At 38.0% G+C, this 22,934-nt stretch overlaps 1 protein-coding gene across 1 annotated transcript in view; it reads left to right on the top strand.

Moving 5' to 3' along the window:
* Positions 1-8,229: 8,229 nt before the first annotated feature.
* Positions 8,230-22,934, top strand: part of LOC149218459 (uncharacterized) — a 164,821-nt gene continuing 150,116 nt past the window's right edge. Inside the window, exons 1-2 of the mRNA XM_089384063.1 lie at positions 8,230-8,380; positions 8,541-8,678. Coding sequence (XP_089240189.1) covers positions 8,260-8,380; positions 8,541-8,678 — 259 coding nt within the window. The 5' untranslated portion in view covers positions 8,230-8,259. The remainder of the gene's footprint in view (positions 8,381-8,540; positions 8,679-22,934) is intronic.

Raw genomic sequence — 22,934 nt, 5'->3', positions numbered from 1 at the left:
GGATCCAATTGTCCTTTGCTTGAAAACAGCATCCGGTGTCCACTGACACAATTTGATGAACGCCCACCGGCGTGTTTGCTGATGATGATTTCCCACTGGCTGAAAAACAACTCAATGTTGCTTTTGCTATGATGAAAGCTGCTTTGGCTGTCGATCGCCCATTGGCGAATTTGCTGATGCTCACTGCTGATGACAAATGCCCACTGGCTGATGAAGATGCCCACTGGCTGCTTCGCTGATGTTGTCGAGACTTTCAGTCTGACAACCACTTGTCAATTTCATTGACATTTTCCCCCCTTTGTCAGCTGAAAGGAGAGACAATCTTCTCCAAAATATATTTGAACTCCCCCCCTTCAGGTGTAGGAGAGTTTCACTGTCGTACTCCCTCATTCAACTGCATGAGAGTACCATCATCGATTCACTGCTGGCTGCACTATGTGTGAATGTAGGCGGTTGTAGAACTGAGACAACCATTTGACTGTGGATGACCATTCCCAAGGATCAATCCATTCATAATGTATCTTCAATCTGCCTGATTTTTGGTGGTTGCGACATTTTGCTGAGGAATGATTGGGCTTGCCACAATGGCAACACGGATGGAGATCAAAACACTGATCTTCCATATGACCGGCTCTTTGACAATGAGAGCACTTTGATTGGACTTCAACTTTAGGTTGCGTGCAATTCTGTTTGTCGGCAACTTTCGCAGAACCTGCTGAGGTGAGTGGTTCAAGAAATCCTGCACTCACAAACTTAATTGGCTTGGAATAATCTGGGATTTGTAAGTTGGTGTCATCAGGGACATATCCTAAGCCACGTCTATTCTTGTTATTTTGAATTTCTTCCCAGGGCTTGATGATGGGTTTGGAAGAAATTTGAATTTGATCATGAACAACTTCGACACTTGAAGTTGTTGGGATGAATGACTTATCATCTGGATGGTTCAAAGACTTTTCTTGCAATTCATTCCTTTGAAGTTGGGACTCAAGCTGAAGAAACTCAATGGTTTCATGCGTTTGCTGTAGATGCCGTGAAATATTAGCAAGAGTTTCTTTGCTGACGTGCACCATGTCTTCATCACTGGAGTTGATCAAACTGTGAAGAATGTTTAATAACTGAATATGCTGCGCCATCTGAACTTGCTCACTTGAAGTCAGGCTCTCTTGTCGTAGATATCGTGCTTTGAACTGTTTCACTTTACTTGAATGACAGGCTCGCTTGCTATGGGATTTGACTGGCACGCTCGCTTGATTTGTTGATCTCAACTTGCTTGATTGGTGTTAGAGTTGAACTTGTTGTGGTTGCTGTGATAGTTCTTTCAAGGAGTTAAAACTCATGGACTCACTTGATTGTGCTTTAAAGGAAGGGTGTCGAACACTGTCGAAAATGCACCCAAAAAAGCTTACAATGGTTTGAATGACTCACATAAAACAAGGAATTCACTTGTCTTAATTTGACTAAGTTGAAGAGAATTGATGTGCTTGACTTCTGATCAAATCAAAACATGGGTGTCGGTTTCAACCGAGAATGCACTCGTACAATGCAATGTAATTGGAATTTGATTCACAAGTTCTTAAATTTGTTTGCAAGAATGTTGATGTAGACTTTGCTTTGAAATGCTTTAACTTGATTAAGTGAAGTTGCTTGTTGATGTAGAATGTTGATGTTGACAATCTATGATTATGAGTTGTATTTGCACAAATGCAAGTGTCGAGTTCAATTGTCCTTCCTTGATGCTATTCTTTTACAAGTGTTGTGCTTGCTTGCATTGAACTTTATGTGTGTGGTAAATGCGATCATTTATGTGTCAAAACTAGACACAAATCATAAGCAACAACATGAAGCCATAAAAACACTCGCCATCACAAATACACATGGTGTACCTAAGATCCCCTTATTCAATTTCGGGCGGATCTAGGACACAATCACCACAAAAATATGATATCTTTATTAATCACTGAGTACATGCCAAGCTGACAACCCTTTAAAACAAGTCGCCTTCAAAATCTGAATGGATAGTGACACGATCCCTCTCAAAGTAAAACAATACTTTGAATTACAAAAAAATTTCTCTCAAAGAATTCCACTTATCACTTTATCTCTCCAAAAAAAATTGCACCTCTGTTAAAAATTACCTTATTTCTCCATTACAAATAAATAATTTTATCCACTCCTTATCTCTCCTAAAAATCACTCATTTAAAAAATATACCTTTATTATTCCACTCACTTATCACTCAAAATAAAAACACACCTTATCACTCCAATAATTTCTTTTAAACTCCCATTGAATAGAATTTTTATGAAATTCTTCTAAAAAGTGAGTTAAAAAGTGAATGGAGTCACTTTAAAAGAGAACGTGTCTCCTTTAAAAATGTAAGGCACACTTTTAAAACATATTTTTAGAAATTCCATACGGCAGCATATGGTGAAGGTGAAACAAACGACAACTTGCTCGAAGAGAGGATTCTAAACCTTCATTTCTGCTGCGCTAAATCTGATATGTAGAAGACTCCAAAAACATTCAGAAGTATCCACGTGGATTCGAACCTTCTCTTTGGTGTGAAGCGAAATCTGATGCGTAGACTGAAGCGCAAGAAATTGTAATCCCTGTAGTAAGATTTTTCTGTGGAGCAAATTATATGGTGTGATTTTTATGAAACGAATTTGGTAGAGTGGCTTCAAGTGCAAAAGACGCAACAACATTTAGATCTGCCACCGGCATAGCTGAAATGATGGACTCGGCCATAATTTTAAAATTCCCGTACTTCTAGTCGTTTTGGGTTTCGGTAGACTGCGTTGCCGTTATTGTAAATGGCGAAAGATTGAATGTGAAGAATAGCAACAACAGAACTGAAACAAAAATGCAATGGATAATGAAATTGATTTGTAAAATAATTTAACTGTAAATGGCGGAGATTGAACCTTTTTTTTTGCAGGCATGCAGGTCAACTGTGACCTTTGTTCCATGACGAAGTCGGTCAGAGGGATACATGGAATTCGTTTGAAATGTTGCCCCTCTCTCTGTTGGATGGGGCTGCGCACACCAAACTTGAGAGATCCAACATCGAAGGTTGATGATTTAAAGCATAAAATGCAAAAAGAGTGTTCTCCTGTACCTGGCCCTCGTCAAATGCATTCTATGCCATTGTCAGGTCCTATGGTTAACTCGTCGATGCCATTACAGCAAACAGATGGCTTATCCACACAATTGAGTCGTCTAGGAGTAGATTTCTCCACGGTCTTGCCTCCAAGACAACGAGCAGTAGCAACGGCTGTAGCAGATCCCGCAATGGAATATTTCCAACGAATTCGGTCAATGAAGTAATCATTCCATGAGTGTCTGTCCCAATTGAAATAATTCACAGCAAAATAATAAAACAATGCGCAGCCAGTGTGCTCATCGACCGTGATGTATCCAGCATTTTGTTTGAAATTTACGTTTGGCTGACCAGGCAGTCTACCAATTAAATCCTTCGCCGAACCTCCACTAATTTGCACAGTTATGCCAACGAATACATACATAATCAAGAACAGCCATCGCTGCAATTTAGTTGCAACTCCTTTTAATATGCACGCATAACAGAACTTCAAGCACAACTAGATGCTAGAAATGAAGAATTTTAATCTCACCAGCTCTGATACCACATGATAAAGAATGAGATTAACTCAGACACATTACAGAAAAACACATATAAAAATCAGACACAAAATATTGGCGAAAAAAGGCTGAAGCCTCATGCTTCTCTCTCATTACACATTTTCATTTCACAAAATAATTGAATATAGTGTTACAAATAAATAGATGAGAGACAGTGTTCTCAAGATAGTGCGTGCTATCTTAGACACCTTTGGTTGAGATAATTTCTCCTTTGGTTGAGATAATTTCTCACCAAACACACACCAATATAGGAGTTAGCTTAGCTAACTCCTATCTTAGAGGAACAACCCAAGAGTTAGGCACAAATTCCTAACTTGGAATATTTAATTTATTTATTTATTTTTGGATTTATTATTGTTTTATGAGAGAGTCTAACAAAAAAAAAAAAACTTCAACCCCAACAACTTAAAAAAAACAACCCCAGATCTTAAAAAATATTGCAAATCCCAGATCCAATGAAAACTTCAATTAAAACTGAGGCCAAATCCCTTTTTAAGAGATCAATCCAAATTCCTTCTTTAAAAAGTTCGCCCCTTTATCAAATAATGAGCCCCCTTTTCTTTTAATTAAAGAATTAAATTAAAAAACTTTTAATTTAAAAAAAAAAATTAATTAAAATCTTGATTTTAAACTTAAACTCCACTCGAATTCATTAAAATCAACAATTCAACCCCAAATATAGATATAGAGATGCCTGTGGATTTTCTATGCCTTCCCTATTCAACAGGTGACAAAGGAGGCACCAGAAGCCATGACTCCAACAACTTTAGCATTATGGTTCGTGGTATGATACTGAAGAGAAACCTGAGCGCCCGTTGGGATGGGCTTCAGATACACCGTGTCAGGCGACGCAGAAGCACTGAAAAAGCTGACCTTCAAACTTACATTCTCAACATTACATGATTTACAGTTATTTGTGACTTGGATTTCATACGTATAACGAATTATATTGTCGTTGTTGCTGCTACCCGTCTCCTTCCAAGTCGTCGATATGTCGCTCACCCAATTCGTTGCAGATGCAATGGTCCACGGCTCCTTGTGAACCTGCCCTACTTTGTGGTTGTCTGCAAAGAGGGATTTTGGAAGCACACGTCCACACCGCTCAGCCTCCCGGGCATCTCCACCGAAGCGTCGCAAAATCAGGTCGTAGCGATGGATTTCCTGGGGATCGAGAAGGGCTCTGTGAAAAACGAGTCTCAAATGGATGAAAAACCTGTCACTACACAGACAAAACAAGAACTTGTCGCTACTGAGAAAATGACAAGTCCCTCTACATCCGCCCCTGCATCCTCTTCTCACATGGCTGACTCGGCGCCCTTTGACTGCAGTAGAGCTGCGTCGTCGAGAAAAATAAAAAAACATGTAAAGCAGGATTGTATCGGCGCGAGTATGGTGCTGGATCTTGCGCTGATCGACGCACAATTGCCCTTAAAAACCACACCTCCCAGATTTGCCTCCCAGGCACATAGATCTTCCTCCCAACCTTCACTATAACTCCTCCACTCAGTGTTACAGACAGTCCTTAGCCCTGTAGCTCTGATACCATGCTAAAAACAACAGAATCAAATCTATTGAATTGAACCTGGGCAGCTCACAGGTGTGGAACACCACTTGGAGACTGTCTCTACAGAACATGCTCTGACATTACAATCATTACATGAGAAATATATAATTCACACACAATTAGGGAAGTTGAAACAACACCCTATAAATCAGGAACAAACTCTCCTAATCTAAGTTTCGGTTGAACCGTCACTCCATTAATACATTTCATAATTAATCTCAACAGATCCGGAGTTAAGACAAATCTAGACTGGTTTAATTTCCCCATTTAAACAAGCTATATTCCACATGAATACCATGAGTGAGTACCATAAAGTTATTTTTATTTTAAAGTTTTTTATTATTTTTATTTTATTTTGACAAAATAAATTGTTTTCATGTTATTAATTATTTTTTATTTTTATGTAATTTGACAGAGTCAAAATGTTTATAGGACAGAGCGTTACAACATCTCTTCCATACTGGATAGTAGGGATTTAACTTCCATGGAATATTCTAAAATATTCTTAGTAGTATTGACAAATCAAAGGTTGAGATTTATTTGCAAAATAGTTATCCCCTTTTAATTGAATTGATTAATTAAAAAAAATGTCATATGAATGAGTGTAATGTGAAATGAGTCATGGTTTTTTTTGGCATGTGCTATTGATAAGTTATGGTACTGGCCCATGGTATAGTGACAAAGCCTATTTCCATATTAAGAATCTCCATGGTAAAGTGGGAGTGAAGGGCATGTGGTATTGATAAGTTATGGTATTCACCAATGGTCTTGTAACAAAGTCTATTTACATTTTAAGAATCTCCATGGTAAAGTGAGAATGAATCTCCATGATTAAGAATCTTGTTACATGTTTTTTTTAAATGTATACATATATGTTTAATTTATAGATTAATTCATTTAATAATTAATAATAATAATACTAATTATTTAAAATAAAGTTATAATTTAGTTATTTTTTTTAGCAACGTGATTTGTATCATGAAGTAAGTATGCAGGCTGACAAATTATCCAAGGAGGCCACGATACTACCCAGAGGTGAATGGCTAATAGTGGAGGTGCAGGGGTCTGAAGAATACAGATATTACCACAGGCCGTATATAGATCAGAGAGAACAGCGGGGCAACAGTCCCGGTATCCGGCAATAATATGGTTTTTTGTCTTTGTTGATAACTGTTCATATGGATATCATATTTTTGCAAACAGATCCTGCGTGATCTTAAATAGGCACCTAGACAGATATATATGTGACTTTATCATCTATTTTTGGTTATACTCTTGACAGATCACCCTGCGTGGTGGATTTTGTATGAACAATACAGCATATGCAACCAGCATCTACAATATGTAATTTTCCTAATATAATGAAAATTACGGATTTTTCCAGTGGGAAAAAGTATGCATATCATGAATTGATACTTATTAACATTTGCAAATGATTTAATTTATATGGCTACACTAATTTATTAGAGGTTTTAGAATTTTAGTTTATATTTTTAAAAATTAAAATTGTGATACAATACATATAATAAATATAATGAAATAGTATAATTCCATTTTATTTTATTTTTTATGATTATGTTGGTTATGTAATTGTTATTCAATAAATAATTATATTCATTTTTTATTTTATATTATATATATATATTATTTTTTAGATGTAAGAAAATTACAAAAACACATAGCGTTGAGAGAATATAGCCATATGAGAGAATATATCCAATCAATGCATAATCAAACCCTAACTAGAATATTTTTTGGCATCTTGCCTTCAAAAAGCGGCAATAAACCCTAAATTTGAAGTTCAATCTAGCCATATGAGAGAATATATCCAATCAATGCATAATCAAACCCTAACTAGAAATTTTTTTGGCATCTTGCCTTCAAAAAGCGGCAATAAACCCTAAATTTGAAGTTCAATCTAGCCATATGAGAGAATATATCCAATCAATGCATAATCAAACCCTAACTAGAAATTTTTTTGGCATCTTGCCTTCAAAGAAAGCACTCTCCCACTCAATCCATTAAAATGGACGCCCAAAGGCACATTAAATTGGAATTTGGAGCCAAAAGTTTTTTCACTATAATATTTGTTAATATTGAAGATAGAACTTGAGCTCTCGGTGTTATAGTGGCAGCGTTGAGGTTTGGTCCTGGGTCTCCCTTAGATTAGGCCAGGCAGTTACCGATTCACCATGTTGTAAAAAAAAAATTAAAAAAATATTGAAGATAGAACTTGAGTCTGCGAAAATGACCCGTACTTTTTCAACTAGGATATGTTATATCTTTGCTTATGTATGGAAAGATTTGTCCCTGATAAGGAAGATTTCATAGTAGCTTCTATCTAGATTAGGATGTACTCATTATAGGGGGATTCCTATTTCATCGCCTATAGAATAGTTAAATGCCTGCATGTCAGGCGGCATTAACTATTCTATAGGCGATGAAATAGGAATCGCCCTCATTATAGTGGGAATTTATTATACAATTTTGAACTCTTGCGCACTGTGATGTTTTCCGCCTTTTTAAAGAAGTGAATTTTTGGATATGTTCAAGTTTTCCTTATGATCCGTTATATTTTTGTCTACTTTTATGTAAGTTGTGGTTCAGAAGTCCATGCAATATTTACCAAAAAAAACATATTGGGAAATGCAATGTTAAAAACCCAAAATGTGATCTTTGTGTTCATGGCAACACGAAGAGTTAAGCCCTGGAGTATGCCCTAAAAGTGTTTTTGCTTGGCTATGAGCTTATCTTCTTCGGACCTAAGGAAACAGGTTAACGACCCAAGACCTAGAGGCATTTGATAGGAGTGAAACGACCACCAACAAGTTATTCCAGGTGGCATGGTTTTCCTTGAATAAGGGTGATGAGTCAGCTTCGTGGTTAGCAACCAAAGAAGATGAAATATCTCCGTACATATTATAAGATATATACTATTAAGGACGCTCCATCAAAATATCCGAATTTGGTGCGCTGGGAGGGGGACGATACGATCCATCAGAAAATACGGACCTTGCAATTGGTTCCGATAACCAATGAAGAGCAACGCGTGTGCAGGCATATTTGTCCCAGTTTTCATTGCCCTTCATGTTGCGAATACGGACGCGAATGTCGGTTGGGGTTGTCGGAGAGGCACAGATAAACATTACATACCAGGTGGGTACTGGGCACATGTATCATCCAAACCAGAGCTGAGCTGCTTGACTCCTCGTGGTGTCTTTGGGTGAATACGAGGGATTGGAATTTGGTTTCACTCTGCAAGGCTCAAGAGTTGGTAGAGGGCATTATCTTATGGGAACATTTGTTTTACTTCCAGGTTTCAGGTTCCATCCCACGGACGAGGAACTGATCTCCTGTTACCTCAACGGAAAACTCAATCATGGCCTCACAGCAGCAGAGCTCGACGTTATTCCCGAGGTGGACCTTTACAAATGCGAACCCTGGGATTTGTCTGGTAAGTTCCATTTCCCTTTCCTGATCGACAAATTCATGGGATCTCGCTAAATAATGCAAGTAACTGTTTTTTTTTGTTTTGAAATGATGGTCCATGGATTTCCTTTCTGATTCCTATTCACAGGTCATGTTAAAGTAGGTTTCAGCAGTAACTTGACTGTTAATCGATTCCTCTCGCTAACCCAAACCTAGTAACTGTAGGCTTCAGGAACGCAGGATATAACAGTAGGTTACTTGAACATAGTGAAAAAAAATACACTTCTGAACAATTCTAGCCACAGAAGCCTAAGTTCAAAAAATATTGTATTCGTTTGTCACAAGTCTTCAGCGGCCTCAAATTGTTTTGTGGGAGGTTGAGAATCCACATGAGTCCGCATGAAAGGTGCCTGGGCCTCTGTGGATGCAGGCCGAAAGTATAGCTGTGTTGCGTTTTATATTTGAAGTGAGCACTGCCTCCTATGGAACATTTGAACTCAAGAGTTGTGTTTAATTTGCATCCTGTTTGAGTTGTTTCTGTATCAATTATGGTGGGCCACCGCTATATGTTACAGTTTTATCATAACTGTAAATGAGGCATACTGGGAGGATTTTACGCTTTGTGAGAGATCATTGATTGGTTTTTTTTAAATAAAAATCTGAGAAGAACAAATAAACTAGCAACTACATGATTAACAAATGTCATGAATATACCATTAGAGTTGATACAAAGAATTCTTGCATGGTGTTTAGAGGGTTTGTTAGCATTTTCATATGTTATTTTGTTAGTTCACGAAGAATATGAAACCACTCTATAACTTCAACCTTCCAATATAGATATCAAATTCTTGTGATGGTGGTCAAGAAATAAATGTGTAAGGGAGATGAGTAAGGGAGATGACTCATGAGGCCATATATTTGATAACTAATCTTGAATCTCATAGCATTTTGATTTCTTAATCTTCAAATCTAAAGCTACAATGAAATTTTGGAAAAGAGTTTTTTTTGCCATATTATTAGACAAAATACCAAAACTTTATTTATAGGTTAATTCGATAGTTCTCTTGAGGTTGAAAATTGCTCCATTCTTTTAAATTGAAAAAAAGAGTTCTAATCACCAAAAAAACATATAGTTTATAAAGATTAATAGTTATTATTACTTTTATGCACAAAAATATTATTATTTTTTAAAGTATACTATATAGGAATTATTCTTTTTATGCATTTATACAATTTTTAAAATTATCCAATAAAAAATGTATACATGATTTATTTTATTCAAATAAAATTTAAAAGATATAGTTTATAAAGATTATTGGTTATGATTACTTTTATGTACATATATATTATTTTTAAGGTATACTATATAGGGATTATTCTTTTTTAAAATTATCCTTAAAAAAATGTATACATGATTTATTTTAATCAGATAAAATTTAAAAATTATACTTTGTATGGTTGTAAATTGTTTAAATATATTTCAAAGTGCGTAGTAATTTCAATAGGTTTATATCATTTATCAAATTCGTAGATTTTTATAAAAATGTCATATTTCAAAGACATTGTTTTCTTATAATAATAGGAAGCACAACGTGGACCTTTTAAGATAAATGCGTGCATATGAGGTCTATATCTCTCCACGTGGACCTTTAAGATAAATGCGTGCATATGAGGTCTATATCTCTCCACGTGGACTTTTAAGATAAATGCGTGCATATGAGGTCTATATCTCTCCACGTGGAATTAAAAACAAACGCATGCATATGCGGCATATATCTCTCCACGTGTAATTTAAAAATAACAGCGTGCATATGAGGCCTATATCTCTCCACGTATAAAAGATGGTTTGGAACGGAGTTGTCTATAATGCGACTTTTTGGAGATTCCGGTGACGGAATCCGGCGGAAGAAATTGAGGTTAAATCTTGATTTCTTGCAGTGAAAATGGTTTTTTAACTGGATATTTGGATTCAGCACCCTCGAAAACCTCTGGGACGCTTTCATTGTGCAGAAACTAGCTATCAAACTTGCGATTCCAATAAATTCCTGCCGGATTTCGACCAGAAAAACCCGCTGGAAAAGCTTTCAAAAAGTCGCATTATAGACAACTGCGTTTGGAACTATTTAAAAAACTCTCTTCCACCGCCATGAATCATGTGGGTACGGCTAAACAGCAAAATCCATACTTTAATTTAAGGCCACACGATTTTATCAGCGCTACTTTATATTCAACTCAAGTAACCAAACCCTTGCCGCCGCCTTAGTTTTAGTTGAATCGATGATTGATTAAGTGCAGGTGACAGTGACAGTGACCGGACAACTATGATTTTTCTGGGTCCCTGACTCCTTTTGGGAGTTTCCTCCCGGCGGTCCACCGCTGTTTTCTCAGTGGCCGCCACCTTACCGCCACCCACCGCTGTTTTCGCTATCAAGAAGGTCAAATATTCATATGATCAAAGTTTCTCGCAGTAAAATGGGTGAAATATTCGTATGATCAAGGTGGCGTGATTGCGAAAACAGCGGCGGATCGCAGGAAGAAAACGCCAAAATCATAGTTGGCTGGTCACTGTCACGTGCGTTTAATTCAATCCTCGATTCTGGGCGAGCCAGCCAAACTGAATGTGGCACTGTCCACAGTTGAACGAGGTGCCAAACTATTCAGATATTTTGTTGCACCTTCCACTAGTTAAACACAGCTGGATCACTGCAAAACAATATATTTTATAATTTATTAACAAACTTTTACTAGTTCTAAAGATTTATTGCGCCTTAATGATATGACTAGTTCTAAAGATTTAAACACAGCTGGATCACTGCAAAACAACATATTTTATAATTTATTAACAAACATTTACTAGTTCTAAAGATGTATTGCAGGCGCAGTCTTTGTAAATTTTGGGGATATTTTTAAGAAGTTGTTTTTAATGTGATTTTTTGGACTTTATGGTGTCGGAATCTAGTAGAAAATTTTGATTTGTGTTATTTAAATTAGTTTTTTCACTGTATATATGGATTAAGCACCTTGGAAAATCTTTAAGGCAGTTTGATTGCACATGATTACCCATCAAGCGTGTGATTTCAATAAATTCTGACCGGATAGAAAAAGTTGACCAAAAAAACCCACCATAAAAACTTCCAAAAAATCACACTAAAAACAACTCTTACAACCTTATATTTTAATCCTTACCATCTCACTGAATATATCTATTTTAATGCCACCATTACTACCCTGCCACCTTCTGGGCCTTCAAATCCCTTTTGTCGTAAATTTTTCCTTTTGGGGGATATTTTTAATCCCTGACATCTTCTTGAATATATCTATTTTAATGCCACCATTACTGCCATGCCACCTTCTTGGCCTTCAAAGATCTCTCAAGTGGCTCCCGTTTCTTTGTCCGAGTCTACGTTTGTATTTTTTTAGAAGACAACATTCCCCGAGGGTCACAAATACTCGGAAATGATTTTTTATTGAATAGAGAGTTCAGGTTGCAACTATATATATGCAAAATTAGATCAAAGTTAATAATATCTAAATCAGAATTATATTATGAATTTTTTTATAATATGACACTTAGTCCCTTTTCATTATTTTTGTTTGAAACTGGGAAAATCCAAGGTTATGTATTTTTAATGGTTTATTTTTATCGATTTGTTCGAAATATGGGGAGGGTAAACATTATCCATTTTAAAATAGTTTTGATAGTTTTTAAAATTTAAAATATAATTTGTTTATAAGTTTATAATATCAATTTTTTGAGTTTTTAATATTATTTTTTAGGTTTATTAGTACTTTAAATTTATAAGATCAGTGTTTTTGGGTTCATAAGTTTATAATATTAATTTTTTGGGTTTTTAGTATTATTTTTTGAGTTTATTAATATCTTGAGTTTATAAGATCAATCCCTTAGGTTCATTAATCTAAGGGTTCATATTCCTAGGGTATAATATTATTGATAAGGTTTATAATATAAATCTCTTTGGTTTATAATCTATTAGGTTTATAATATAAATCTCTTGGGTTTATAATCTTTTAAGTTTATAATATAATTTTTTTGGGTTTATAATATTAATAACTGCTTAAATTTATAATGTTAATTCAAAAAAATTATAATATAGTCTCTTAGGTTTATTAATCCCTTGGGTTCTGAATATTAATCCCTTGTGTTTATAATATTAATCCTTTATGTTTAATATTATAATGCATTAGGTTTATAATATTAATAATCCCTTTAATTAATAATATAAAGATTTATTACATTAATAATATTACCATATTATTATAATATAATTGTTATTATTATAAATGACCATTATAATTGTTATAATTATTATATTTATAATATAATATAATAATATTTTACAATATAATTATTATTGTATTATTATTATATTTGTATATTTATTAATATAAATTTATTTTTATTATTGTATGTATTTGTTGGTAATAAAAAATTTTACATTTTCTTCCTTTGGAAAATAATTGCAAAAGAATTATAACATCATCATAATATTGAAAGAATCGCAAAAACTTACACTTTGTTATTTATTTATTATTTTTGGTGAATAAGTGCGAGCAATGCCATAATAATTACCCTCCCTCGATAATCTCAGAAGATTACTTTCCACATTATAAATAGTATATGTAGTTTCACACATTTTTAATCCCGTATAAGAATTTGTTTACATTTTTATATGAGTTGTATTTTGTAAGTTGGTTTACATTTTTAACTAAGCATAAGACTTTGAAATATCTTCAATTGGATTTACTTTATTTACTTAAGGATACATATTATATTCATCCACGAGATTTGATAAATAAATTGTTTTCTCTACCTTATCCATGGGCTTTGACAAGTAAATTGTTTTCTCTATGTTATTAGCTTTGGTTTTGGTATACACTCCTTCTGCAAACACAGGTAAATCCAATCAAGGGGATTTGAACCTCCAATCTATTAGTACATAACACTTCCTTATCATAGAGATTGAGGATTGGACTGCCGCCAAGGCTTTTGCATGTTATTTCTCTATCAAGTGGACAAAGAAATAAAGGTATTGATTCAAATTTGAAAAACTAAGTTGCATTATGTAATTTTGCCTCTTGAGAAAATTCTCTATCAAGTGGTACATTATACAAATTTTGCCTTTTTAGATAATTTTTCTAGTAATTGTAATTTTTCGAGTAATTCCTGTGATCGTCTTCGTCTTAAATAGCAAGTTGGGGAACATATTATAAGTTTACATTAGTAATATAAATACAAATATTTCTATCTTTTTTCAATGTTGTTTCACAAGATTAAAATACAATAAATATAATTTAGAGAATTGTAATTTTTTTACTAAAATAATATTAATTTTGTAGATTTTTCTTTACTAAAACATATACCTATTGTTTTTCATCATAATAATCCTAATGATGAACCACATTGGGTGTCAATGTGATTTTGCCAAAAAAAATAAATCAAAATATATACTTATTATTATTTTTAAATATGTTTTTTACACTTGAGCTTAATACTTACTACAAATTTTTCAATATTAATTACAAATTTTAATTTACTAAATAAGAATATTAAGCATAGATAAAAAAATATTATACATAAAAATACAATAAAATTTTCACTAAATTAATATCAAATTTGTAAATTTTTATTTACTATACCAATATATCTATCTATATATATATATATATATCTATATATAATTTTTTACATTCAAATAGTATATATATTTTTTTCCCATGGAAAAAGTCGTAATTTCTATTAATGGTGAGAAATTACATTCTGTAGATGCCATAGCATATGCATATTGAGGCTGGTTGCCTCCCGAAAAAACACAGTTTGTTGTAACAACAACAAGCATAAAAGTTTTGCAGCAATCTTCGCTCAGGGAGGTCATGAAAGTCTCAGAACTACTGTAACCGACAAGGTAAGTAACTGTACCAAAAATATCCTGTGTTCTCCACGTAGGGAGGGCATGAAGGTCTCAAAAAATAAAGTCACTGAAACAGTCCATGCTGTATGACTGTCAAAAATTTTCTAAGAGAGTTTGTAACACCATATGTACTGAACTATAAACAATATTGACGAAACCAGGAGCCAAAAAAGATAAACAGAAGTGTATAAGGAGAGACAGTGTGATTATGTCTCCTGATGTAAATGTAGATCTATGAACGGTCTGTGGTAGTATTGATGGAAGGTTCCATCAACTTCTTCCTGAATCAGCCAGTCCTCTTCCTGCCTGCGCACTGCCTCCTTTGATAGGTAGTCTGCCCCTGAGTTGCGCTCCCTGTAAATGTGATGACAGACAAAGTTATCAAAAGATGTCGTAAGTCTGTGAGCCTCATCCAATATATGTCTCAACGTAAAAGCAGAGCAATGAGAAGTTCTGTTGAGCCAATTGCAAACAAGTTTGGAATCCCCAAACAGTTGGAGATGTGAGCAGTGTTTCTCTAGAGCAAAGTGGATGAGATGTTTGGCAGTGGTTAGCTCAGCGTATTTGTTTGTGCCTCTTCCCAGGTTCATTTGGATCTTGAAATAGTGGGATTCCCTCAGGGAGTGTGAGAGGTGTCTTCAGGTAGTGAGTCAAAGTTTGCGAGGATACGAGATCTGATGGAGAGCCAAAGGGGATCCTTATGGTCAAAGATGGCCCGGTTCCTTGCCGTCCAAAAAGCCCAGCACATCAAAAGGGGTAGATTTCTGTCTCTACCCCTGTGCCTCTCTAGCCAGTCCAGCCAGGCCTCCATGATAGATCTCCCTTGCCAACGCTGAAGGGAAGGGGAGGGGGCTAGAATAAGGTTCCATTGCTCAGAGATAATAGGGCAGTGCAGGAATAAGTGTTCGGTGCTTTCCTCATTGTTCCTGCATAGGTGACACCAAAAAGGACCATGGAAGGATCGCTTCATTAAGTTTGAGCCAGTGGGGATTTTGTTGAAAAGGATGGTCCACATAAGCAATCGCGTTCTAGGGGCTGCTTTAAGCTTCCATAGGGCTTTCCACCAGGGCTGTACATTCTCTGGTTTAACGATCTCCATGAGTTTCAGATACCCTTCCTTGGGCGAGTATCTCCCATTTTTTGCATATGCCCACACAATTTCGTCCTCTCCTTCCATTATCCTGATGTGAGCTTGAGTGAGAGCCTCGGTGAATCCCTCCCAAGCCTGATGCCAATGGGCTGGGAGGTGGAGGTCTTGGGCCGACTTCCAGGCCTGCTGGAAAAGAGTGGTATTTGTTGGATCAGCAATATGGCATAGATGAGAATGTCCTTGATCCGCTAGGAGTTCTATCACCTCTGTTGGGAGCCTGTGAGCATTCCCACATCCGATCCAGGGGTCCACACCTATACAGACTACATTCCCCTCATGAATCCTCCAAGTTAATCCTTCCTTTATAAGGGGGAGGGAGTTTAGCACCACTTTCCAGATAATGGATAGGTTGTTGCTAGCCCTATGATCTCTTTGAATCCAGTCCATAGTGATTTCAAGGGAGATGTATTTAGCATAAGCTACTTTTGTCCATAGGCTTTGCGTGGTGATAAGTTGCCAACCCAATTTTGCAGCCAAAGCTTTGGCGAAGAGGTCCAACCTTTTTATGCCCCAACCCCCCCATCTCTTGGGCCTAGCAATAGTATCCCATTTTACCCAGGTGAAGAGATTTCCCTGCTTGTTGCCTTTCCATAGAAACCTGCTGCAGATTTTTTGTAGCCTGGCTAGAATTCCCCTTGGGATCCAGGCCAGAGTCATCCAGTATACCGGTGTCGCTTCCAGCATAGCTTTTATGAGAGTGAGCCTGCCCACTCGAGAGAGATATCTGTTGAACCAAGTGTTCAATCTCTTTTCCACCTTAGAGATGAGCCAAGTCCAGTCTGCAATTTTGTAGCCTGATGGTTTCAGCCAGAATCCTAAATATTTCAGCCCATCCTCCAGAGGTTGTAAGGTAAAAGGGAAACGACAGAGAGCAAATTGTACTTCGAGCTGGGAGCAACCTGCTACAGTCAGAGTGGACTTGTGAACGTTAATAATCATGCCTGTTGCCTTCTGGAAGAGATCAAAACATACTGTAATGCTGTGGTGTCACCAATGCTGCCATTCAAGAAGATGAGCACATCATCCACAAACAGTAAGTGGGTAAGGAAGCAGTTGTCCATGATTTTTATCCCCACTATTCTGCCCCTTCTGTGTTCGGCCCCTATAGATCTACTGAGACCCTCCATGATAAGAAGGAATAGCAGGGGTGAGAGGGGGCATCCCTGCCTTAGACCCCTCTTAGCCGAGAAAAATGGAGTGGGAGCTCCATTGAGAAGAACACTGTATGAAACATCAGTAATGCAGCTCATGATCCATTTGATATACATGTAAGGGAAGCCCAGATGTGTAAGCAGCAGGCGGATATAGAGCCAGTTTGCTCTATCAAAAGCCTTGGATAGATCCACCTTTAAGATCATCCCTTTCAGGTTCTTACAGTGCACCGAGTGGAGGAGTTCTTGGGCTGTTCCGACAGCTTCATGTATCTGGCGGTGCTGAAGGAAGGCGAATTGTTCAGGGGAGATATGGGCCGAGAGGATGGGCTTGAGCCTGTTAGCTAGGATTTTAGCTATTATCTTGTAAAGGCAGTTGCACAGCGAGATGGGCCGAAAGTCATTAAAAGAGGCAGGCTTGTCGGATTTGGGGATGAGAGCAATGAAAGTGGATTTGATAGCCGGGGACATTTTTCCAGAGAGGCGGCAATGCTCCACCACCTTAAGTAGATCCAGACCCAAGATGTCAAAGAAAGCTAGGTAGAATTCTATGGACCAGCCATCAGGTCCCGGGCTCTTGTCTCTTTGGAAGCCTTGGATGGTAGCCTCTAGCTCCCCCAATGTTACCTCCTTAATTAGCTCCTCCCCTTCCTCTGCATCCACAAACCTGGGGAATAGCTCAGCCACACGCATGATTTCTAGCATATTGGCTTCCCTCGGGGCCACGTATATATTCTTGAAGTGTATGGTGGCTAAAGAAGCGAGTTCTCTGGAGGTATTGACCTGATGTCCCTGATCATTTTGAAGCTCCTAAATGGTGTTGATGGCTTTCCGCCCATTGGCAAAGCGGTGATAGAACTTTGTATTTTCATCTCCCTCCTTAAGCCAGATCGCTCGGCTTCTTAGGCGCTAGCTGTCTTCTCTATCCTTGAGGATTTGAATCCTTAGCTTGGTTAGGTGTGCATAATGTTCTTTTTGTTCCATAGTGGTGAAAGTACCCTCCGATTGATCTTCAAGATCTGCAATGGCCTGCTCTGCTTGGATTAAGATTAAGTCTTCCTGTTCCCTTTTCTTGTGCGCCCATTCTCTGGATAAGCCCTTAATTTCCTTGAGATTACTGACAAAGCCTTTTGCTGGGTCCTCCTCGGAGATTGGATGGGATTTCCAGAAGTCTGAGACAAGCTTCATGTAGGAGGGGTCTCGGAGCCAGGTAGAATTGAATTTGAAGGGGGCTAAGATCTTGTGGGATCGATCACCAACTTCCAGGTAGATAGGCCGATGGTCCGAGATTCCCCCGCTGCCTACCCATTGCCTAGACCGGGAGTGACTGATGTGGAATGCCTCCTTAATAATGAATCAGTCCAATCTCCTGGCCAGGCTTTGGCTTCCAGTACGATTGTTTTTCCAAGTGTGTTGGATCTTGGCAGAAGGGATATCAATCCAGTGGTGATCCTCTAACAGCTGCTCGAAGAAATCAGATAGCGGGTCTATCTGCGCCATGTGGCCCCATGATTCCATGTAGCCCAGAGAGAAATTCAGGTCCCCGCCTAGGATCACATTGTCAGCTTGGAGGAGAGAGGAGCTAAGGAGCCTTCACCAGAAGGACTCCCTGTTGTGGCAGGGACCATAGACATTGATGATCCTCATCTCATCCTCCAGGTCCTTGGAGTAGATATCCGCACCCAAGAAACCCCCACCACCCTAGATGTTCTTCAGTACAATGGATCTGTTCTTAAACCCAACTGCGACACCCCCAAAACGACCTGAGATGTCTAGAGCATGGAAAGTCCAGCCCGACAGCCATGAGTTCAGAAGGGGGATGACCGATTCCGCCTTGCTTAGGGTTTCTTGTAGAAGGATCACATCAACCAATTCAGATAAGAATAGTTGCTTCATGGCTAATTTTTTCTCAGGGCTAGCCAACCCTCTGCAGTTGAAGGACAGAAGCTTCATGGAGGAGGGGGGGTAGGGTGTCCTTTGCTCTAAGAACCCTTTCTATGGTTTGTTGCTTACCTTGTACCACCTCATCGCCCGCTTTTTCTTTTGCCTTGTTAAGGCTGGATGGTCTGCCTCTTCCTGGTCTGGGGGAGAGAAGGGAAGGAACTACATCCAGCCCTATGGCATCCGGCTCTCTCTGCTTAGCTATGGATTGGGTAGTATACCTCGGAGTCGAATTTACTGAGGGGGAAGGAGGCGGGAGGGAGGAGATCGGGGTGGAAGAGAGAGAGCATGAGGTGTATATGGGCGATGGCGTCGGGAGGGAGCAGGACATGTAGGAATGTCCTGTCCGATGGGGGAGGGGAGGGAGCCGGGATTCAGGAGCAGGGTCGGGGGAGAGCAAGGGGGGGGGAATCAAAACCGGAGGAGGCAACTGGGAGGAGAGCGATAATAAAGATGCAGTAAGATGTGAAACAGAGGCATCAGTAGATAGAGACATACCCGAAGAGAAGACGTCGCCTTTTGCTGCCTTGGAGCGCGTCAGTGGTGGAGAGGGAGGCCTGATAAGGTTCTTGCCTCTTTTCTTCAAAGCAGGTGCAAGTGGCACCTCCACTATGTTCGAAGTTTTGTTCTGCTCCGCCATCTGAGTCACGGCTGCCTGTGGAGGGGGTTGATCATTCACCGGGTCTTGTTCCTGCTCTTGGAGGTCCTGCTTGTGCTTCTTGAGGAGGGGGCAGGCTTTGTAGAGATGACCCACCTGATGACACCTCCTGCATCGATAGGGGATGCCTTCGTAATCCAGCAACTGTTTCCTCGAGAAAGATCTCCATTGAATGATGATGTTTTCCTGAAGACCACCTTTGGTGTCTAAGTGCACAAGTATCCTTGCATAGGCCATCATTCTCGTGGTCTGGTAAGACTTATCAAACTCCATGAAAGTGCCCAGAGAGTTCCCAATTTTCCGAAATATGTCCTCAGACCAGTACTGAAGAGGCAGCCTCGGGAGCTTGATCCACACCGGCCCGACCCCAATTTGTTCAGTCTCTGGGTCGAAGAGTGGTGTCCACCTCTTGAGGAGTACTGACGCATTTTCAAAATGCCAAAATGAAGAGAGAACCCAACTCGTATGGTCGGCCCTAGCAAAACGCAGGGCAAACCATCCGTGAACGAAGGTCTGGACGAAAGGGATGTCCGCCAAATGTTGTCCCCAGATCTCCGTAGCCTAAGATTTAAGTCTGTCCGCGGAATAATTCCTGCCTCTGATACGTCCCACCAAGACTCTGTCCGCATAATCCATCGCATCCCCCCATTGAATATCTTCTTCGAGCCGGAGGATAATGTCTGCGGGCCTAGATTTGAAACACCTTTGTTTCTTCGAGGGTCGGGAGGACATGCGCCTAGGGTTTGCTGAGACCCTCGCCTCTTCCGGAGCTGCGGGCGGAGGAAGAGGGTTAGGGTTTGGGGGGAGATCAGGGACTGCTTCAGGAAGGGGGGGGGGACTGAGGAAAAGCTACCCGAGGGGATGGAGGGAGTCGAGGTCGGGAGGGGGGCTGTCGGAGGGGGGGCTTCAGGTAAGGCGCCAAACAGCAATGTAGATGGGAGACCCGATGGCTCCGAAGGACCTGCGTGATTCAGAGAAGAGTGAAGACAGTGTGAGAGAAACCCTAGGGTAGCCGGGGAGGGCACAATGAAGGGTGTCCAGGAGGAGGGTTCATCCGGCTGAGCAGAAACAGAGTGAACAGGGCCCGATGATTGAGGGAAATCGTCGAAATTACCAGACAGACTTTCACTGTACAGACCTCCGGAAGCCGCAAACGTGGAGCGCCAGATGGAGCCTTCCACCAGTGGGGAGTCCGAATAATCCACTTCGTCTATGTCCATCACGACAACTGCGTTAAGAATAGGTAAACCACCTTGGAACCAGCTAGTCGTTGGAAACCGACACTGAAAGCGATGGAGAAATGGGACCAGCCTTGGGAGAGGAATGCGGAGGCAATAACCTATACGGGGCTAACAGCCGGGGAACCGACCCGGGGAGAGGGGGGTGCGAGAGCAAGCCTGTGCAAAGCTCTCCTCTTTGCAGACGAAACCCTAGTGGTGAAAACAACAGAGTGAAAAGTAAAAAAACCCCCTCGGCGCGAGGGTGTAAAATTAAATGGCATCTGCTGGCCAGAGGCTCAGGTACCGAAGAGTGTCAGGGGTAGCTACAGGACCGATGCCGGCCTGCAGTTCCCCGTACCTGTGACCACCATTCTTCTCAGGCCACGCCATACCATCATCTCCCAAATCATCACATTCAAATAATATATATATATAATTTTTTTACATTTATACAAATTTGTTAATACTAATTACGACTTCCAATTCACTAAAAATATTAAATAAAACACACCACACAACTTGAGGATACACCATAAACGTGATATATATATAGATATATATTATTTTTTTACATTTGTACAAATTTGTCAATACTAATTACAATTTCCAAATCACTAAGAATATTAAATAAAACACACCCCAATGGTAATCAACTTGAGGATAGACCATAAACCTGATGCATAAAAGTCAAAACACTGAGCACTCAAACTAATGCATCAAAATATTTATTAAATTCGAAAGATATTTAAAATTTAATACATATGACTCATACTACACAACAATATAATAAAACAAGACTAAACAATAATCCCTGCATTTAAGCGAGCGAGAGCTGTGTGGAGAAAGAGAGAAAAACAAGTCGGTAAAGGACCCCTGAGACTGACCAACTGCTAGATAAGAGTAGACGAAGGAATAGACTTTTGGTAGGTCCGCTCTCTGTTGTACCTGCTTGAAGAAAGAAATGGAGTAGGCCACTTGAGGGGTGCCATCGAGGTAGGAGGGCTCAGAAGCCCGGGAGGGCGAGCTTGATGGAGGTTTTATATATTAAATAAAATTTTATTTTATATACATGATTTAAAAAGAAAAGAAAAGGCGTCATCCAGGTCGGAGGGCTCAGAAGCCGGGGAGGGTGAGGAGCAGGAGGAGTGGGAGTGGAGGTTTTATATATTAATAAAATTTTATTATATATATATGATTTTAAAAATAAAAAAATATTATAATTATTAGAAAGTTGTTTAATTATATTTTATTATTATTATAAAATGTAATTAAAATATTTTTGGAAACACTTGATATCTGAGCATTCATGGCATTATAGAGGTGATGTTATATATATATATATAAAAGTAAGAACATTATTGTAAATTTTTCTCTATTTATTATATTTAAATATTTAAATGATTTAAAAAACCATAAATTATTATTAGTATGCATTTAAATTTTAAAATTGTTAATATATATATATATATAGAAAATTTATCATAATTAGTTGTCAAATCAACCATGAAGATGATTATTTTTATCTGCTATATTATTTCTTTGTTATAATGCAAACTGATTCATTACTGTTATTCAAGGAAAACCACGTCACCTGGAATGACCTTAGTGGTGATTCGTAAAGGGACAAATTTTCACTACTGCTAGATACTTTGGGTCTTGAGCAATTAGATAAGCTCTTAGCCAAACAAAATCAATTTTAAAACATACTCCAAACCCAATATATATCTCTATATATTTATATATGTGTTTATGTATATAGCTATACAAAATAATATTTATAAATTTTAATTCCATTTTTGTAAAAACAAATTAGTTGCGTGAAAACTCATGATTAAGTGAAGTAAAACAATAGAAATGTACTTTATTCCATGTGATAATGACTCCTAATCAGTAATTCATTTGTTCTCACGGGTCATGACTTTACTTCACTTATACTTTTTATTCACTTATTCTATTTACTAGTTAATATTTTTAAAATATAAGTATGTAAAATGTCTAAAATATCTAGATATAAATTAAAATAATGATTAAGATTTGAGATATTTATTAGTATAGATTTATCTAAAGTACAGATCAAATTTCTTTTTTAGAGTACAAAATACAATGTGTAATTTTTAGTTATTCAAATTGTATTTTAGAGTACATAACTTAAACTTTGAAAACACTTCAAACGTTTTACCCATATTTTTTTTTCAATAGCTTTATTTGATATATACTAATTATTTTAAAAA

The sequence above is a fragment of the Pinus tabuliformis genome, chromosome Q (assembly GCF_031772625.1).
Source record: "Pinus tabuliformis cultivar Carrire ecotype Pingquan chromosome Q, CPIR1, whole genome shotgun sequence".
Classification (NCBI taxonomy): Eukaryota; Viridiplantae; Streptophyta; class Pinopsida; order Pinales; family Pinaceae; genus Pinus; species Pinus tabuliformis.
Note: the sequence above shows the minus strand (reverse complement) of the source record. Positions and strands in the feature narration are given on the sequence as shown.